The sequence below is a fragment of the Podarcis bocagei genome (genome assembly GCF_964188305.1).
Source record: "Podarcis bocagei genome assembly, chromosome: 2".
Taxonomy (NCBI): domain Eukaryota; kingdom Metazoa; phylum Chordata; class Lepidosauria; order Squamata; family Lacertidae; genus Podarcis; species Podarcis bocagei.
Window position 1 is genome coordinate 70,930,477 of NC_138126.1, and position 16,626 is coordinate 70,947,102.

Here is a 16,626-nt window from a genome sequence, read left to right on the forward strand (position 1 = left end):
TGGCCTAGATGACCCTTGGGGTCCCTTCCAACTCTACAATTCTGTGATTGGCCCTGCTGGCTGGGAGTTAGCCAGCCAACATATGGGAGGGGGGAACAGGTTTCATATCCCTGCTTTGGAATACAGAGATGAATTTGGTCACCCCAGATTACTTGAAAGCAGAAAGAGAATTCCTGTTAACCGTAGCCTCCGCATGCATTTTAATATATATAAAAATTCTACTTCCCACACCAAAAGAAAAGCCAGCAGCTTGAAATTTGGTTTAATGCTCTGCTAACTGCTTCCTACGGATGCAAATGCACAACACATATAGCCACTCCTTTTCCAGTGCCCTGGGCCTATTGAATAATTCAGAAAATAAAGCACAAGTTTGTGCTCTTCTGTTTGCCATGGAGATCATCTCTGAACTGTTATGCTCCCCCCGCCCCCGCCCAATTCCCTGCTTTCTACCCTTCCAGTAAGACGAGGCACTTATCATATTAGAATGCTTGGGAAACAGAGTGGCATCTACCAGTCTATATTTAGCAGCGGCAGCCAAAAAGCAGCTGAATCAGCTGACTGGAAGCTGCTACCCTGATGTGCAGCCTTGGTTTAGACAGCAACACACTCAGTCCTGGAAATCAAGGAGAACAGACAGCACAGAAGAGAGACGCTGAGCCTGGAGATTTCGAAACAGTCCAGCCGTAGCTGCCACAAACAACAGTCAGGTAAGAAGGGAGCAAGAGCGTTCTAACAGAAAATGTGGTCGGTCATAATGAATGTTGTGGTGAGAATTTAGAGCTCAAAGGAGGCAGGGCTGGGGGGGCAGGGAATAAATATACTGTTGCCAGCTTAGTGCTTGCCATTTTTGTGACCAAGGAAGCAGGAAAAACCAGAGGGTGCCTGGAGTAGCGGTGGAGGAAGGGAGCCACATTGTGACCTCTGTTCATAATAACCGCGGGAGCAATAATGCCAGGAGATCTTTATCTGGTGTGTTTGCCAATCCTACTGATGTAAGCAAGGCTTACTACCAGTGTACTACTACGCTGCGCCAAGGACCTGATGTGAAAAGGTCAGTTACATCGGGGTTTCGATGCATCGTGGGGCTACGACATCAAGCCTACTTCTAGGACTTTCCCCCCTGTTCCCGCCTCATTTCCCCAACACCCACTTGGTGCAGCATCTTGCCTGATGAAGCCTTCAAGTGAAATCAACAGCTTAGTAATTTGTGACATTTTGGATACTCCTAATAAAGGCCCTGCACAACTGTGGGAGTTAATAAAGGGAAGAGGAACACACAGAAAGAGAGAGATTAAGATGCTACTAATCGCTTTTAAAGTAAGCTTTCCCCACACCAGCCAGTAAATACTGAATTTTATTGCCTTTTTTTCTTATCAAGTTGCCACTGTTACATTTTGCATTTCTTCACCAATCCTTGGGGCTGGTTCCCACCATCTTCCTGTCATCTGGCTACCTCCCTATTTCTTCAGCCTGGAGCCTCCCATCTTTTTGGGACTACAACTTCACCAGGTTGGCAAAGGTTGGCGTAGCCTATCAGGAAACCTGACCACCACAGCAGGGGAGGGACAGGGACTGAGGAAAGGGCCAAGGGGAGAATGAACAGGAAGAGACATGCCTCCATTTTCTCTTGATTCAACTGGAGATTTAAATGGCAAAAGTCCACTGCCTGGGGCAGTGTCTGGAAAGCTTAAAAAAAAGTAAGATTTCCTTTTAAGTGACTAGACATAGCAGTTTGAGAAGAGCAATAAAGCTCTCACAGCGTACCTTTAAAGCACTTGACTTCCCCCAAAGAACCCTTGGAACTGTAGTTCACCACGCGCAGAACTGCAATTTCTGACAGAACTACAATTCCTCTTAAAAAGCTGCAGTTCCCAGGATTCTTTGAGGGAAGCTACGCAATTTAAATGTATGGTGTGGATGTGACCTGAATTCAGTGTCCCCTGGGCCCTGTGAGTAAACAGGAAAAGGTGGAAAGAGCTATTTGTTGTGCAGTTGTAGGTCTAGAGAGCTGTTGAGTAAAGTGTTATAGAAGTCAGGGCAACTGCTATGGGACATATATCCTTCCCATATCAAGGAGAAAGGAATTATCCTTTTGAGGTAGAACTACCCCAGGCTTTTAAACTGGTTTGAATCTGCCTTGTATTCCCTGGAAGAATCTTGGGAATTGTAGTTTGGTAAGAATGCTGAGGGTTCTTTGCAATTTCCCTGGCTAAGATTTGCTTTGTAGCCATAACCAATATTTCGTGGCTCCTTGCTCCTGAATTTATCCCCAACTCCTACTCCCAAACTTTTTCCTTACCCATCATTCCGCAAACTCAACTACAGTGGTGCCTCGCAAAACAAAATTAATTCGTTCTGCAAGTTTTTTCTTCTTGCGAGTTTTTCGTATTGCGAAGCACGGTTTCCCATAGGAATGCATTGAAAATTAATTAATGCGTTCCTATGGAAACCGCCTTCAGACCAGGTCCGGGGACAGTCTGTCCCCCGACCTCTTCTGAAGGCTGGGGGGGGGGGGACAAGGGCTTTTCTTCCCACTGCCAGCCTTCAGAAGGCTGTTCTGAAGGCTGGCGGTGGGAAGAAAAGCCCTTCTTCCCACCTCCCACCCCGCAAGCTCCGGGGACAGGAGGGCTTTGCTGCCGACCGCCAGCATTTTAAAAGCCCCTGCTGTCCCGGGGCGATTTTAAAATGCTGGCGGGCGGGAGCGAAGCCTCCGCTGTCCCGGGGAGATTTTAAAATGCTGGGGGTCGGCAGCGAACGCTTCGCTCCCGCCCGCCAGCATTTTAAGATCGCCCGGGGCAGCGGAGAAGTCTCCGCTGTGCCGGGAAGGCAGGCGGGGGGGAGCAAAGACTTTTGCCCCCCGCCGGCCTTCAGAAGAGGTCCAGGACCTCTTCTGAAGGCCGGCTGTGGGCGAAAGTCTTTGCTCCCGACCGCCAGCAATTTAAAACAGGTCCCCGGAGATTTCCCTATGGGCTTTCGTCTTGCGAAGCAAGCCCATAGGGAAATTCGTCTTGCGAAGCGCCTCCAAAACAGAAAACCCTTTCGTCTTGCGGGTTTTCCGTCTTGCAAGGCATTCGTCTTGCGGGGTACCACTGTATATAGCAAAAATGGCAATGTGGTCTGTGCTCTGGTAACCTCTAGGTTAGATTACTGCACTGGGGCTTCTGCTGAAAACAGTTTGGAAACTTCAGCTTGTGCAGAATTCAGCAGCCAGGTTGCTCACCGAGGCAGGATGGTTTGAGCATACTACGCCAATCCTGGCCCAACTGCACTTGCTACCGAATAGTTTCTGGCTCCAATTTAAAGTGACGGCTTTGACCTGTAAAACCTTAAATGGCTCAGGACCACAATGCATCAAGGACTAACTCTCCCCATATGAATGGACCCAGACCCTGAGACCATCCTCTGAGGGCCTCTCTGTGTGCCTCCTCCATTAGAGGTCCAAAGGGTGGCAACACAAAAACGATCCTTTTCTGTGGTGGCTCCCCATTTGTGGAATGCTCTCTCCAAGGAGGCTTCATTCATATTGCTAGGTACCACATCAACCAGGCCTTGGGCTGGTTAAACAATCTATAGTGTTTTAAATGTGTTGGGAGTATTGATGGTGGCGGTGTTATGTGTTTTATGTTGCAAACCACCCTTCAGATGAAGGGTGGCATATAAATCTAATAAAGTATAACAACAATAATTGCAGGTTTGGGGAAACCCAAAGTTTGGCAGAGGTACAAATTGCTTTAGAAAGAAAACACTAACCCAGGGAAATAGTTTATTACTAATATTTGGTTAACAATGTTTGTATGCTGTTTTTCAACCATAATGGTTCTCTTACTCTCTTTTAAAAATGTGGTGGGAGGTGCAGTGCAAGGGATATGATTTGTACGTTTCCCTTTCTATGGGTGGAAAGGCCCACTCCTGTTGCTCCTGTGCAGAAGGAGATTTGGATCCACTGGAATATGGATCCCCACCCCACGGAGCCCATGGGGAGAACATAGGTAAAGGTAAAGGGACCCCAGACCGTTAGGTCCAGTCAGACGACTCTGGGGTTGCGGCGCTCATCTCGCTTTATTGGCCGAGGGAGCCGGCGTACGGCTTCCAGGTCATGTGGCCAGCATGACTAAGCCGCTTCTGGCGAACCAGAGCAGCACACGGAAATGGCGTTTACCTTCCCGCCAGAGTGGTACCTGTTTAGCTACTTGCACTTTGACGTGCTTTCGAACTGCTAGGTTGGCAGGAGCAGTTCGGGAGCTCACCCCATTGCGAGGATTCGAACCACCGACCTTCTGATTGGCCACCCGCATCCCTATTCTCAAATAAACATATTCTCAAATAAACACCACAGAAAGGGGAAGGGGAGAAAGAAAAACACCACCACCTCGTCCCAGTCTGAATCTTCTGAATTTAGTAGTTCCTCCACCTCAAATTTTCCTCATCTCATCACTTTGCCCTATCTGGTTATTTATCCTATTCTCCTTCACACCCATAGGAACCGAGGGTGGCACCCAACCAAGTAACAAAACAATGAAAACATAAAATAAAGAATTATTTAAAATATCAACTTTGTCTATTTAAAAAAATAAAATATATAAAACACTCCACAAGCATAAACACTTATATATCCGGAAATTTATATTCAGTCCAAGGGTTAAGCAGTGTTCCTAAACTTGGGTCCTATTGTTGTTGCAACTACAATTCCCACCATCCCTGACCACTGCTTCTGGTAGCTAGAGATGATGGGAATCCAAAAACAGCTAGAGACCCAAGTTTGGAAAACTCTGGGTTAAACTATCAGGGCTGGCTACAACTAACCAGCCCAGCTAGGAGAAGCCCACAAAGACTCCCATGCAACAGGGCTTTCATCCCTCTCCTTCCTCCATGCTCCCCTTCAGTTGCCTCGTGGGGCTGAGGAGAACCCTCAGAACAGCACACAGGGTGAGGAGAGGGGAGATTGTTCCATCAGGCAAGTACCAACTTGTACAACTTGTACCAACAGAGTGATAACCTTAGAGCATGGGTAGGCAAACTAAGGCCCGGGGGCCGGATCCGGCCCAATCGCCTTCTAAATCCGGCCCGCGGACGGTCCGGGAGTCAGCATGTTTTTACATGAGTAGAATATGCCCTTTTATTTAAAATGTATCTCTGGGTTATTTGTGGGGAGTAGGAATTTGCACACCCCTCCCCCAAAAAATAGTCTGGTCCCCAACAAGGTCTGAGGGATAGTGGACCGCCCCCCCCCCCCGCTGAAAAAGTTTGCTGACCCCTGCTTTAGAGCTATACTGAACTCCTCCCATAGAGAACTACAATATCTACCAATAAAATTTATTCTGTCCCACTATCATCCACAAACACCTATCATTTTATAGAAGATCCTTTCACCTAACATGCATGTTGCCAGCTACAACACACACACACAGCAAATGCAAACCAACTTATAATTTTCACAAACGTATTCTGCTTCAGGAGAAACTTTCCATTTATTAAGCTATGATGCTTGCTTATAAAGTGTGACCATTACAGCAACATCTTTGTAGTGCATTCCCATTGGCTAATTATATCCTGCATATTCTTTACAGTAATGGCTCCCCGGATAAGACTGAACATAGCAAAGCCTCTTCCCACCATAAGTGAAGCCCTTGAGGATATTCTAGATGACATAACAAGCAACACAAAATGTTTTGGAAATGCTTGCATGAGTCCAGATTCTTCTTCTGGTGAAGACTACCTTCAATCTATCTGCCAGCTGGCAAGACCTACCTTCCCAGTCCTACCAGAAAGTCAGCGTAAAGTCCAAGACACAGAGAAACTGGGAATGCTGCATAATAGTCACAGGGTCTTCAGCTTGTCTGAGACACCCAAAATGGTCTCCAGGTATAAAATAACTGACATTCTGCCTAATGTGAGGACATTCGAAAGAAATAGCTCCATTCTAGATCGTATCAAAACCTACTCGAGCTCTAAAGTCGATCCACTAGAAGAGTTATACACAGAAGCTGAGAGGACTCATCGTTGGAGATGTCCTAACAGAAGTGAGAACACTGAGAATTCACAACATAATTTTCAAGACATCAGTGTATCTGAACCTCAAGAAAAAGCTATGGAGAAACCAGGTGCTGTCAGCTTCCCCAGACTTCCCTCCCCAAGACCAATGCAAAGAGAAAACAGCTGCCCAGAGCTAAAAAGTCTGAGAAACCAAGGCAAGATGCCAACTTTGGAAAGTAGCCCATATCAGAAAGAGACTGACCCTCTCATTGTTAATGGTAAATCGATCTGGCTGCACCCACCCAGAGAAACTCCACCAGACACCAAGATTTTGAGATATTCACAAAGGGGGCAGCAGACTCTGAAGGCAGCAGCTTTCCCTGAAAGACAGCAGCAGCCAAAGCCTTCCATTTATAATCACAATGTGAAGGGAGAGGTGAGCAACCGAGCAGGCTGTGTGGGATACTTCCACGCTGACAAAAGAAACACAAGTTGTGACTGGATTTCAGAATACCAAAGTGCTTGGAAAGAAGCAAAGGTGAGAGCTTGCCTGCTGCCTGCCATTGCAGAATCATGAATTGCTACTTTATGCGAAGAAAAGACGGAGTGTTTATGTGCAGCCTCTGTCCGCTGCAAAGTGCATTGTCCAGATGACCTGGAGAACATTCAGAGCTTCAGAGTGTCAAGTGTGGAGAAGAAATTGCAGCGCTGAAAGGAGAATGCATTGCAGACTCGGTGATTTTAGCTATTCAGATAATGAGTTGTAATGATTATACATTTTGTAACCCCTTGTATCTTTGGCTCTGTGGAAATAGATGGTCCCCCCCTATCCTAATTAAGTTCCTCCCTTAAGTGTGCTCAGAGTTCATCTATAAAGTTCTGTAGAAGCATTTCTTGACAGCAGAATTTTATAATTCTGCATGTGCAGATCCTGCACAGAAATATTAGCTGTGCAAACATTTTTTAAAAAATTAATCTAGAAAACAGAGTGGAAATACATAGGCTTCATCTACCCACCCAAAGAGCAACTTCAGTCTTGCTGGATTTTTAGTATCATCGCTACCAATGCAAAATAGAAAACTAGTCCAGAATGGCCTAGAAGCAAAGGCCTAAGTTAATAAGGGCATAAGGACACAAGAAAAGGCCAGCTGGACGAGACCAAAAGGTTTGTTCAGTCCAGCATCCTGTTTCTCACATTGACCCACCTGGAGAGTCCCCAAGCAAGGCACAAAGTCCATAGCTCAGTGGCTGAGCATCTGCCTTACATGCATTGAACCTTACAAGTCCCAGGTTCAATCCCCAGCATCTCCAGGGAAAGTTGGGAGGACTCCTACCTGAAACCCTGGAGAGCGGCTGCCAATAAGTGTAGACAACCCTGAATGGGATGAACCAGTCGCCTGGCTCAGTATAACACAGGCTCCACCCTGTTGGTGCCACACTATTCAAACAACATGCTGCCTCTCAAAATGGAGGCTTGATATAGCCATCATGACTAATGGCCACTGACAAACCTTTATCCTCCGTGAATTTGTCTAACCCCGCCTTGGAGCCATTTACGACAATCACATATTGTAGCTTCAAGTCCCACAACTTAATTAATCTGCCGTGTGAAAAAGTTGTCTCCCTTGATCGTCAGGTTCCCAGGTAGATTATATACTCATATGCAGAAGTTGCAGTGTCAGCTACTCAACATTCCCTGTTGCCTGTTCCTCTTAGCCTTGGTCATTTCTCCCTCCCTGCCGTCCTTTTTATAGGGCTTTGGCCCTGCCGCTCAGCTGCCACTTCCTTGGAGGAAGTCAGATCCCAGCTGCTTCCTGAACAATGGTCCAACAACCCTGTAGCCAGCTCCTTTTCACCTCCGTCAAGTTACATCTGCTAAGTCATATAAACAAATACTTTTTATTTGTTCTGTAAGCATAATAATGAAGCAACATTCTTTTTGGCTTTTGGTTACTCTAGTCTAGAATAAGCCGTAAGGGAACACAGTACTTTCTTCACTGTATTGAAGCAGAAGTGCAAAGTTCCTGTTTCTCTTAGAGAGGAGCAGGAGGCGACCTGTCGTTTGGTCCAAGGGAGAGAAACAAGCTGGTGCTTGACACCTTTTGGTGTCCAGCTCTGAGTGGCTCCCAGAACCTTTTCCTCTTTTTTTACACTTACATGGAAAGTGATGTTTTAATGCAGCTTATGTCTATTGATATAAAATTCATAAACAGAAGGCTGGTGACTCTGTTTCGCTCTAATTTGGAGGGACCAAGCAAGACTTGCCTGGAGGTTACTGCTCATTTTCTCTGGCATCAGCTGAACAGGGAAGTCAGGCTGCCAGTACTTATCTGAACTTCTCTTGCTACTTGTCTAGTGTTGTTATTTAGGGTTTTTTTTAAAGAAACAAACCCATTTTGCATTTGCAACCCAGCTGGCAGTGTGCCACCCCCCCCAGCATGTTGCACTACTACTTTCTGCATCAACATTATTAGCAATTAATTTTAGATTATGTCCAGTATCCAGCTATTACTGTTCAAAGGGCTGCTTCTCATTCTATCACATTGGCAAGTATGGGATATGGGCCTTTGGTTAATTTGGTTACATCTAACTTGGATAGACATTTCTCTCTGTCTCTTCCTAGTATGTACATGTAATGTGGACTCAGAACTAGCATGTGGCATGTATGAAAGCCAAGAACTGTGTCTCACTTTGATTTGTTGCTGGATATAAGGTCATCTATCCACTAACTTTGCAATGTTTGAAGTGGACCAAAGAGAAACCCTGCAGTTGCCATGTTGTGCAGTTGGCTGTTGTTCAGTGTGGCCCAAAGAGGCCATTTATTTGGTGTGCTGTTCCAAGAAACCTTGATTTTTAAAGATTATACATATGAGGGATATTAACATTTACAAACCCATCCCTTGTTGTGTTGGAAGAGGTGATATGAACATTCATGTCATGTCAGCCTAGATTGATAAGGAAGCCTCCATTGTGAATGGGGTAAGTCGGAATCTTGTCTCCAGTATTAGTGCAAAATCATGATGTCAGCTGGAAATGAAACCTCACTTCAGTCCAAGAACAAAGTTGCCAGTATATTTAGTGGTATAGTCTGCAATCCTAGAGTCAACTAACTAGGAGTAAACCCAGCTGAAGAACTCAATAGCACTTACATTATAGGATTGCTGTGCTAGCTGCCTTCTTTATACTTATGGTACAATGGGCACTAAATCACTTCAGACTTCAGATGGGGAAAAATATTTTTAAGGCTCCCTTATGTTTTGTCTTCAATCTCTCTGCAAATAGAAACCCAGGACAGCAAGGAAATAGCTGGCAATTAAACTTTTCTCCCGGATGTGATAGGGTGGGGTGTTTTTTTGTTCAACTAGAGGGAGCATTTGAAAGCAGTACCCACTTGTGTGTGCCTTCACACACTTACAAATATCATGTAGGGTGATTCTCTTTCCAGCTTAAAAGGTACCCCTGCCCGTACGGGCCAGTCTTGACAGACTCTAGGGTTGTGTGCTCATCTCACTCTAGAGGCCGGGAGCCAGCGCTGTCCGCAGACACTTCCGGGTCACGTGGCCAGCGTGACAAGCTGCATATGGCGAGCCAGCACCGTTTACCTTCCCGCTGGTAAGCGGTCCCTATTTATCTACTTGCACCCGGGGGTGCTTTCAAACTGCTAGGTTGGCAGGCGCTGGGACCGAACGACGGGAGCGCACCCCGCCGCAGGGATTCGAACCGCCGACCATGCGATCGGCAAGGCCTAGACGCTGAGGTTTTATCCACAGCTCCACCCGCGTCCCTTTCCAGCTTAGCCACTGGCAAACCTCTTGATTTCAGTAAGCCCTGTAATTCCATGGCCCAGTTTCTAATGAGGCTACTAATGACAATTCATTCCTGTTTAAATGTGCAGTGTATCAAAGGGTTGATTATACATGAGTTGTATATTTTTGCCATGTGCCATCTACAGCGACCCGTGTAACATATATAGATTTCTGTCATCGTCAAACTCCTAAGAGCATAGCACACTGCAAGCTAACTGTATTGCACATTTCAGAAGCTTTTCAAGCAAAACCTCTGGCGCAGTTACTGTACGGGGCGCAAATCTGGACGGGGATCCATTGCTCCAGTCTCGAAACTGTCCAGTCCAAATTTCTAAGGCAGATACTCGGTGTCCCCTCCTGTGTTCCAAACGCAGCATTACGACTCGAGGCCTGCCTTCCATCTGTGGAAACTCGGACCTGGCAGAGAACATTTAATTATTGGCTTCGTCTTAATCTGAATCCTCCTGGTCTACTGCCGCTAGTAATGCAAGACCCTCACAAAAGCAAGTGGTTTAAAACTGTGCAGCAAAAACTCCTTACATGCGGTCTGCACTCACAGTCCCTACTATCAATGGGCCTCATTAAAGCAAAGAGTCTAATAGGCCAGCGCCTGAAAGACATTGAACGACAAAACAACCTGACTATCTTAAAGAAACTGTGCCCATGGTATACCTATTTTCCCCCTTCTCATTTTGATTCTCCAGCTTCATATTTGTCTAAACTAACCATCCCAAAATACAGACGTGCCTTTACATTGGCTAGATGGGATGTTCTTCCCTCTGCTGTACTCGAAGGTCGTTACCAAAAGACTCCATTTGAAAAACGACTCTGCCCATGTGGAGATGGTAACACGGAAACAGTGTCCCACGTCCTTCTTACTTGCCCCCTTTATAAAGACCTAAGGAATGAGATTATTACTCCACTCATTCTCTCCAACCCCGGCCGTTCACCAGACATTACACTGTATTTTCTATTATCTGATACGGATAGTCAGATAACAGAGAAGGTCGCGAGGTACATCGAGAGAGCTGCGAAATTGAGGGCCACCATCTGAGTGACAGACCTGTTCACCCGACGGACCTCCTTTTGCCTGTTCTTCTCTTCCTTTTATCCCTATTCTCACTTTTAACTCTTGTACAGCTGTGGCCTGTTGGCTTTGCTAATAAAGTTTTGAATTGAATTGAAGCTTAAAAGAGACATCTCATCAAACGTGCAATTTACTATATCGTCATTATTGAAATGCGCTTACCAAAAATGTTCTAACTAGAATCAGTGCTCATTCATGCTTTCAGTTCAATCAATAGCTGAAATGAAAAAGCACAGACATTTCCATGGTGTTTACTGCTAATCAAGCTTGTGCAGCCTTTGGGGGAACAAAAACTGATAACAAAATCAGTTACATGGTCCAAAAATGCAAATTGCTATAAGCATACGTGGGACAAAGCTCGTAAGTCACTCCCCGCAGTGTCATATGTCTTTGTGAGCTGCCTTGTGGATTCTGTCGTGAGCAGAAGGCAGGGTAAAAATAAAATTAATGTTATGCTCTAAAGCTTCAACCTACACAAAGCTAATTAGGAGTATGTGCCATGGAAATTGGTGTGACGCACTTCCAAGTAAACATGCATTACTGGGAAGTAAGCTCCATCGCACTCCCTGAGGTTTCTAAGTAAACATGATTTTAGAGCTGGGATGTAAACCCCCCTGGAAGAAAAATGCTTTAGAAAACAAAACCATCAGGAAAAAGCAGTTAAGTGTATATGGGAGAAATTGACAGCTAGATCACTACTTTTATTTTTTTTCCCAAGAGTACAGCTTGACTGATTTGACTATTCCCTTATATTTTTCTGCTGTACCATAATGTGAAAAAAACTGTGGTACAAATTGCCACCTTAATTTCCGCCCCACAGCTATGATTCTTGCTCACTTACTTAGAAGTAGGGGGCAGTTTGTTCGTGCAGGAGTGCCACATCAAAAACTTGTTACTGCATGTGTGCTTGTATGGGCATACCCACAAACAGAAGTTCCCAATCATCTCACACACCCACTTTGCCTTACCATGGCGTGGGTTCGCACATTCAGCTGCCAGGCAACAGAGCACAGAAAATGCATTTGTAAATCAGGGCAGCAATATAAATCTTGCACAAGAAGGTCGCAGCCAAAGTGATAATCTAAGATGGCCTTTAAGCTTCCTGGAATTGTCTGAAAACAAAGAAAAGTTGAGTCCTCTAGCCATCCAAAGCGGCTAGGAAGCTTTTAAATAGAGGTGCTTTTAAACAGAGGTGCTATAAGTATGCTTTACTTTTTTTAAAGCACCTCTCCCTGCTCCCACATATCTTAATCCGATTCTGAATATCCCTTCAATGTCAAAAGTGATTTGCAAGTGAAATGAAATGCATAGCCAGCATCCCCTGGACCATGCTGAAAGGTTTTTTGTATCCTTGAGATTGGATTTAAGACACTTAGAGCGGCATTCAACTAACTTGTTGCACTAGTGCAGGCATGTCCGAAGTCCATTTGGGGGGCCTAATCCAGCCCACCAGTTAGTTTATTTCCTGGGGCAAAATCCTAAAAAAAAACCTTAACAAAAGCTCAACAACTTTGGTTGGCCCCCACAGCCCTTCACTTCATCAAATCTGGCCCTCTTTGAAAAAAGTTTGGCCACCACTGCACTAGTGGAAGCTAGTGAAATGAGTTCCTGCATTGCTTATCGTGTGGCAGTGGCTTCCAGCGTAATCTCTGAGATCTCGTGGAACTCTTTGTGAGATCTTGCCAAAAGCCACCACCGCATACCCTGGTTGTGTGATGTTGAATTCCACTTGCAGTCGTTGTGTTTGATATTCTTTCTCCATCTACGGTAGTTCTCAAGTTTTTGCTCTGCAGAACACCCAAGCTCTTCAGTCCAGAAGTAGATTGTTTGGAGATTACAGCCCTTATATGAATGGATTCCAATAGGCCAACCTTGGTCAACCTGAACTACAGCTTCCCTCAGTCTCTGGCAGCATGGCCATGCCAACTGGGCCTGATGGGAGTTGTAGTCCCAAACATCTGGAGGGCACCAGATTGGCCAAGGCCTTTTCTGCATTGAAATATATCCCCCCCCCAGTATACCATCTATCAAGGGATTTGTGAAAAGTCAGTGCCTAGCTAGCAAATCTGCTGTGCTATATGTAGGATTTTGATCCTGATAACGATGTGTGCGCTTTGAGAATTTATGCAAATAAATGTATAAAAGCTCTCTTTTGCTGTGGTGATTAAAATCACATTTCTCTTATTGTCACAAACCACAGAATGAAAAAGGGAATCGGGGAAAGGCAATCTCATGGAACCAGCTGGACTCCCAAGACAGAGAAAATTGCTTCTACTGTTGCTACAACTAAATTCAAATCCAGTTTGTTCTCATAGAATAAGTGTGTTGGAAAGAACCCTGAGAATCACCTAATCCAATCCGCTGCAGTGCAAAAATATGCAGCTGTCCCTTATCGGGACTGAACCTGCAGCCTTGACATTGTCAGCACCACGCTCTAACTGAGCTAGCCCGTTTCATTGTTATACATGAACTCCAGGGGTGTGTGTGTGTGTGTGTCACATTGTGTGTGTGTGTGTGTGTGTGTGTGTGTGTGTCACATTGTGTGTGTGTGAGAGGGGGGGGATATATGGGTGGGGTATAAATAATAAAAACAATAATAATAATGATAATGATGATGATGATTATTATTATTCTTCAGAGGTATACAATGAACTATGAAGATTAGTATTACATGTTTATTGAGAGCTGCACCACTATGTTCAGAAAAACATTTTTGTTACTAATTTAAACCAGTGCTTTCTCACGCCACCCCCGTCTCGCATTTCAGACAGCCTTCTCTTCTCTTCCCTTTCCTCACCTGAAAAGTTGCTCTGCACTGTTACCTCCACATTGCTCTCTTTTCCCACTCTGTACCCCGCAATTCTTTTTTTTTTTAAATCTCTGCACTACCACTTGTGAATCTGTACTTTCACATACATACACATGCTTCCTTCCTTTTTTGGAGTGTGCCTAGCTAAGCTGCTGTAACTCCACCATACAACCAATGAACTTCCTCACTATGTGGTGGCTGCAATCCACAAGGCTCCCTCAGTAATGTAGCACACCAAGGGAGAACAGGGTGCCCTCCACAGCCCCTTTCATGTCACTGTTGCCTCTCCCACAGCCCTCCGTATCATGCACTGGGGCTGTACCACTTGAGCAAGGAGCCCTTTCTCTTTGCATAGGCTCCATGCGTTATTTAGAACCCTGATCTTTCAGGCTTTCCAAATTGTGCTGGGACCCTGCACGAGTATATAAAAAGCTCCCCTCCTCCAGAGGCTCGGTCCCTAACACACAAAAAGCTGTGGGAATGGCAATAGAGACACAAGGGCTTGCCACAATGTGGGATAGAATGCCTGAATAGTGCTAAAAGGTTAGCGCTAACCTGGTACCCTCCTGAATTTGTGGGACTATAGTTTGCATTATCCCTGACCACAGGCCATGTTGGCTGGGGCTGGTGGGAATTGGAGTGCCACAATTTCCGGAGGGCACAATTTTGGCTGCACCTTTTGGTCTGAGGAATGGGCACACAGGTGCAAAATTAGAAAAAAAGATTAAGAATCTTAAGAGGTAAGGGTGCCTGAAGCAGTGAAAGGTATTATCAACAGTAAACATCCATATTACATGTAGGTCCTGCTATCTGCCCACTCTTTATGCAAAAATTCAGTTATCCGAACATAAAGAATTATGCCCAAACCTTGCTGTACATACCACATATTCAGATATCTGAACAGCTAGAGTTGGCCCACTCCCTTCTTCATGCTTTGTTGGTCAGCAGCAGCAGCCATCTTTGGGAAGAAACCATGCAGGGAAGGAGATTGGACAAAAGTTTTCTTTTTTTGCTGATTGGCTACAACCGTTTCAGGAAGAATCCATGGAGGCAGAGAGATTGGACAAATCGCTGATTAGAAATGTTCCCATAGGAATCAATGTAAATTGTGGACTTCTTATGTGAATACCTCCCTGAGAAATGATTTCCAAGGAACACACTGCGTTTGTTAAGTGGGACCTGCATCCTTCCACAAAGATCTGAATGTTTGGGTGATCTCAGAGATCAGCTGTGTTTGATTCTAATAAATTGCTTTCTTAATTGCCAGCTAAGAGTGAAGCACAGCAGAAATGCAACACAGCTGCAAAATGTTAACAGAAGTGGTATTTCAGCAGGGTTGGGGAACCTGTAGTTCTTCAGCTGTTGTTGGGACTCCAGCTCCAATCAGCTCCAGCAAAAGCAGAAAAATGTGCAAGATACTTCATTGAACCCTGAACCCTTCTGAGGGCTAGGCACTAAAGGCAGGATAAAGAACCTGTAGCTTTCCAGATGTTTCTGCACCACAACTCCCACCATCTCTAACCACTGGTCATGCTGGTGGGAGCTGATGGGTGTTGGTGCCCAATAACATTTGGAGGTCCACAGATTCTCCACTCTTGGGACAAAAGACATGCAAACACCATTTGCTGCCACTGGACTATTTTCACTTCTTCATTCTTATGTCCTAAAGCTTAGCTACCAGGAACTCTTTCAGGTATTGTGGCTGACCTGCAGCAGCTGTTTGTAGTCATCTCTTGCAGAAGCTGGTTTGTCAACTAGCCAGGGTTTCTAGTCTAAGGAACCCTCTTTCACCAATACCAAAGCTGGTAACTGAGGATGTAAGTAAACTGCGATTCTCTTGCACCCAAAAGTGCCCATATTTTTGGGATGGCTCATGATACAGAAGTCCTGAGAGTGCTTCACTGCACAGCTAACACACCACAATGTACTTAGTGTGCTGTTGCCAGACCATTTTCAGAAGGTTCATATTGGCACAGAGATGTTTCTTTTAAAAGAACTTCTGTTGGGCACTTTTTCTGTTAAACATCTAAAGTAAGTATAATTATTATTTTTTTGGAAAAATTCATGTCACTTATACACTCAAGTAGCGATAAAAAAAAAGAACCACCATTTTCATAGATTTAGAAATAACCCTAGTCCTTTTAAGAAAGTTCTGCAAAAGAAAAGATTCAGCTACTAAAGCAACAGGGATCTCAAGCCACTGAGAGATGGATGTGGGCAGGAAAAGTCTAAGTAAAATATGAAGTTATTGCTCCATTTGAAACTGAAGAACCTGTCTGCAGGAAACACAAACACCACACTGGAGCAGCTGAATGAAGATCATATATAGCTTCTCTGCAAATATGTAAGTTTCAACATTGATGGAACATTTCTTTGCTGCATATATGTTTTTAAAGGGGCTTCACCTATGTAGAAATCACACCTATATACACATTATGAATAATATTTGTGCTATTATGCACACTATAGGCCCCTGGAGAAATTTGAATTATAGTCCTCCGACAGAGGAAGAAAATATCCAGTTCCTAAACATACTCGGTACTTGCTTTGCCTTATTTGGTACTGAAGAAACGTCAGTCTTCCTCCCAAATGTTTCCACACTTGCCCTTCCCTTTCACAACAGGTACTATTTCACCCATAAAAAAACATGTGGGGTCCTTTTCTACACACTAGTTTCTGGAAATGCATGCATGCATGCACTTGTTGCTCCACCCACTCTTGCTTCTGGCCCCGCCCACCCCACAGTGCAGCCCCTGGAAGGTTGCTTATGAGGGAATGTGGCCTTAAGGTTGAAAAAAGGTTCCCCACCTCTGCATTACATCAGGTCGGCAGCACTGGTCTTTGGTTCTGGATTGTGAAACCTGGTTTTGTAAAAGGATAAAGTGGTCCAGACTGCATTCTGACATTTACTGGAACGCTAGAATAGGTTTTACTGAGGTATGCATGATAGT

The 16,626-nt window shown here is 44.9% G+C and overlaps 1 protein-coding gene across 1 annotated transcript; it reads left to right on the top strand.

The window, feature by feature from the left end:
- Positions 1-481: 481 nt before the first annotated feature.
- On the top strand, positions 482-10,018 carry LOC308579269 (uncharacterized protein). Its single transcript, XM_081180184.1, has 2 exons — positions 482-707; positions 5,568-10,018. Exon 2 carries the CDS (start codon positions 5,570-5,572, stop codon positions 6,548-6,550), a length of 981 nt encoding a protein of 326 aa, XP_081036310.1. The 5' UTR covers positions 482-707; positions 5,568-5,569; the 3' UTR covers positions 6,551-10,018.
- The last annotated feature ends 6,608 nt before the right edge of the window (positions 10,019-16,626 follow it).

Bases quoted from the DNA above. Each gene is read 5' to 3' on its own strand.
- LOC308579269 (XM_081180184.1), top strand. From the start codon at position 5,570: ATGGCTCCCCGGATAAGACTGAACATAGCAAAGCCTCTTCCCACCATA.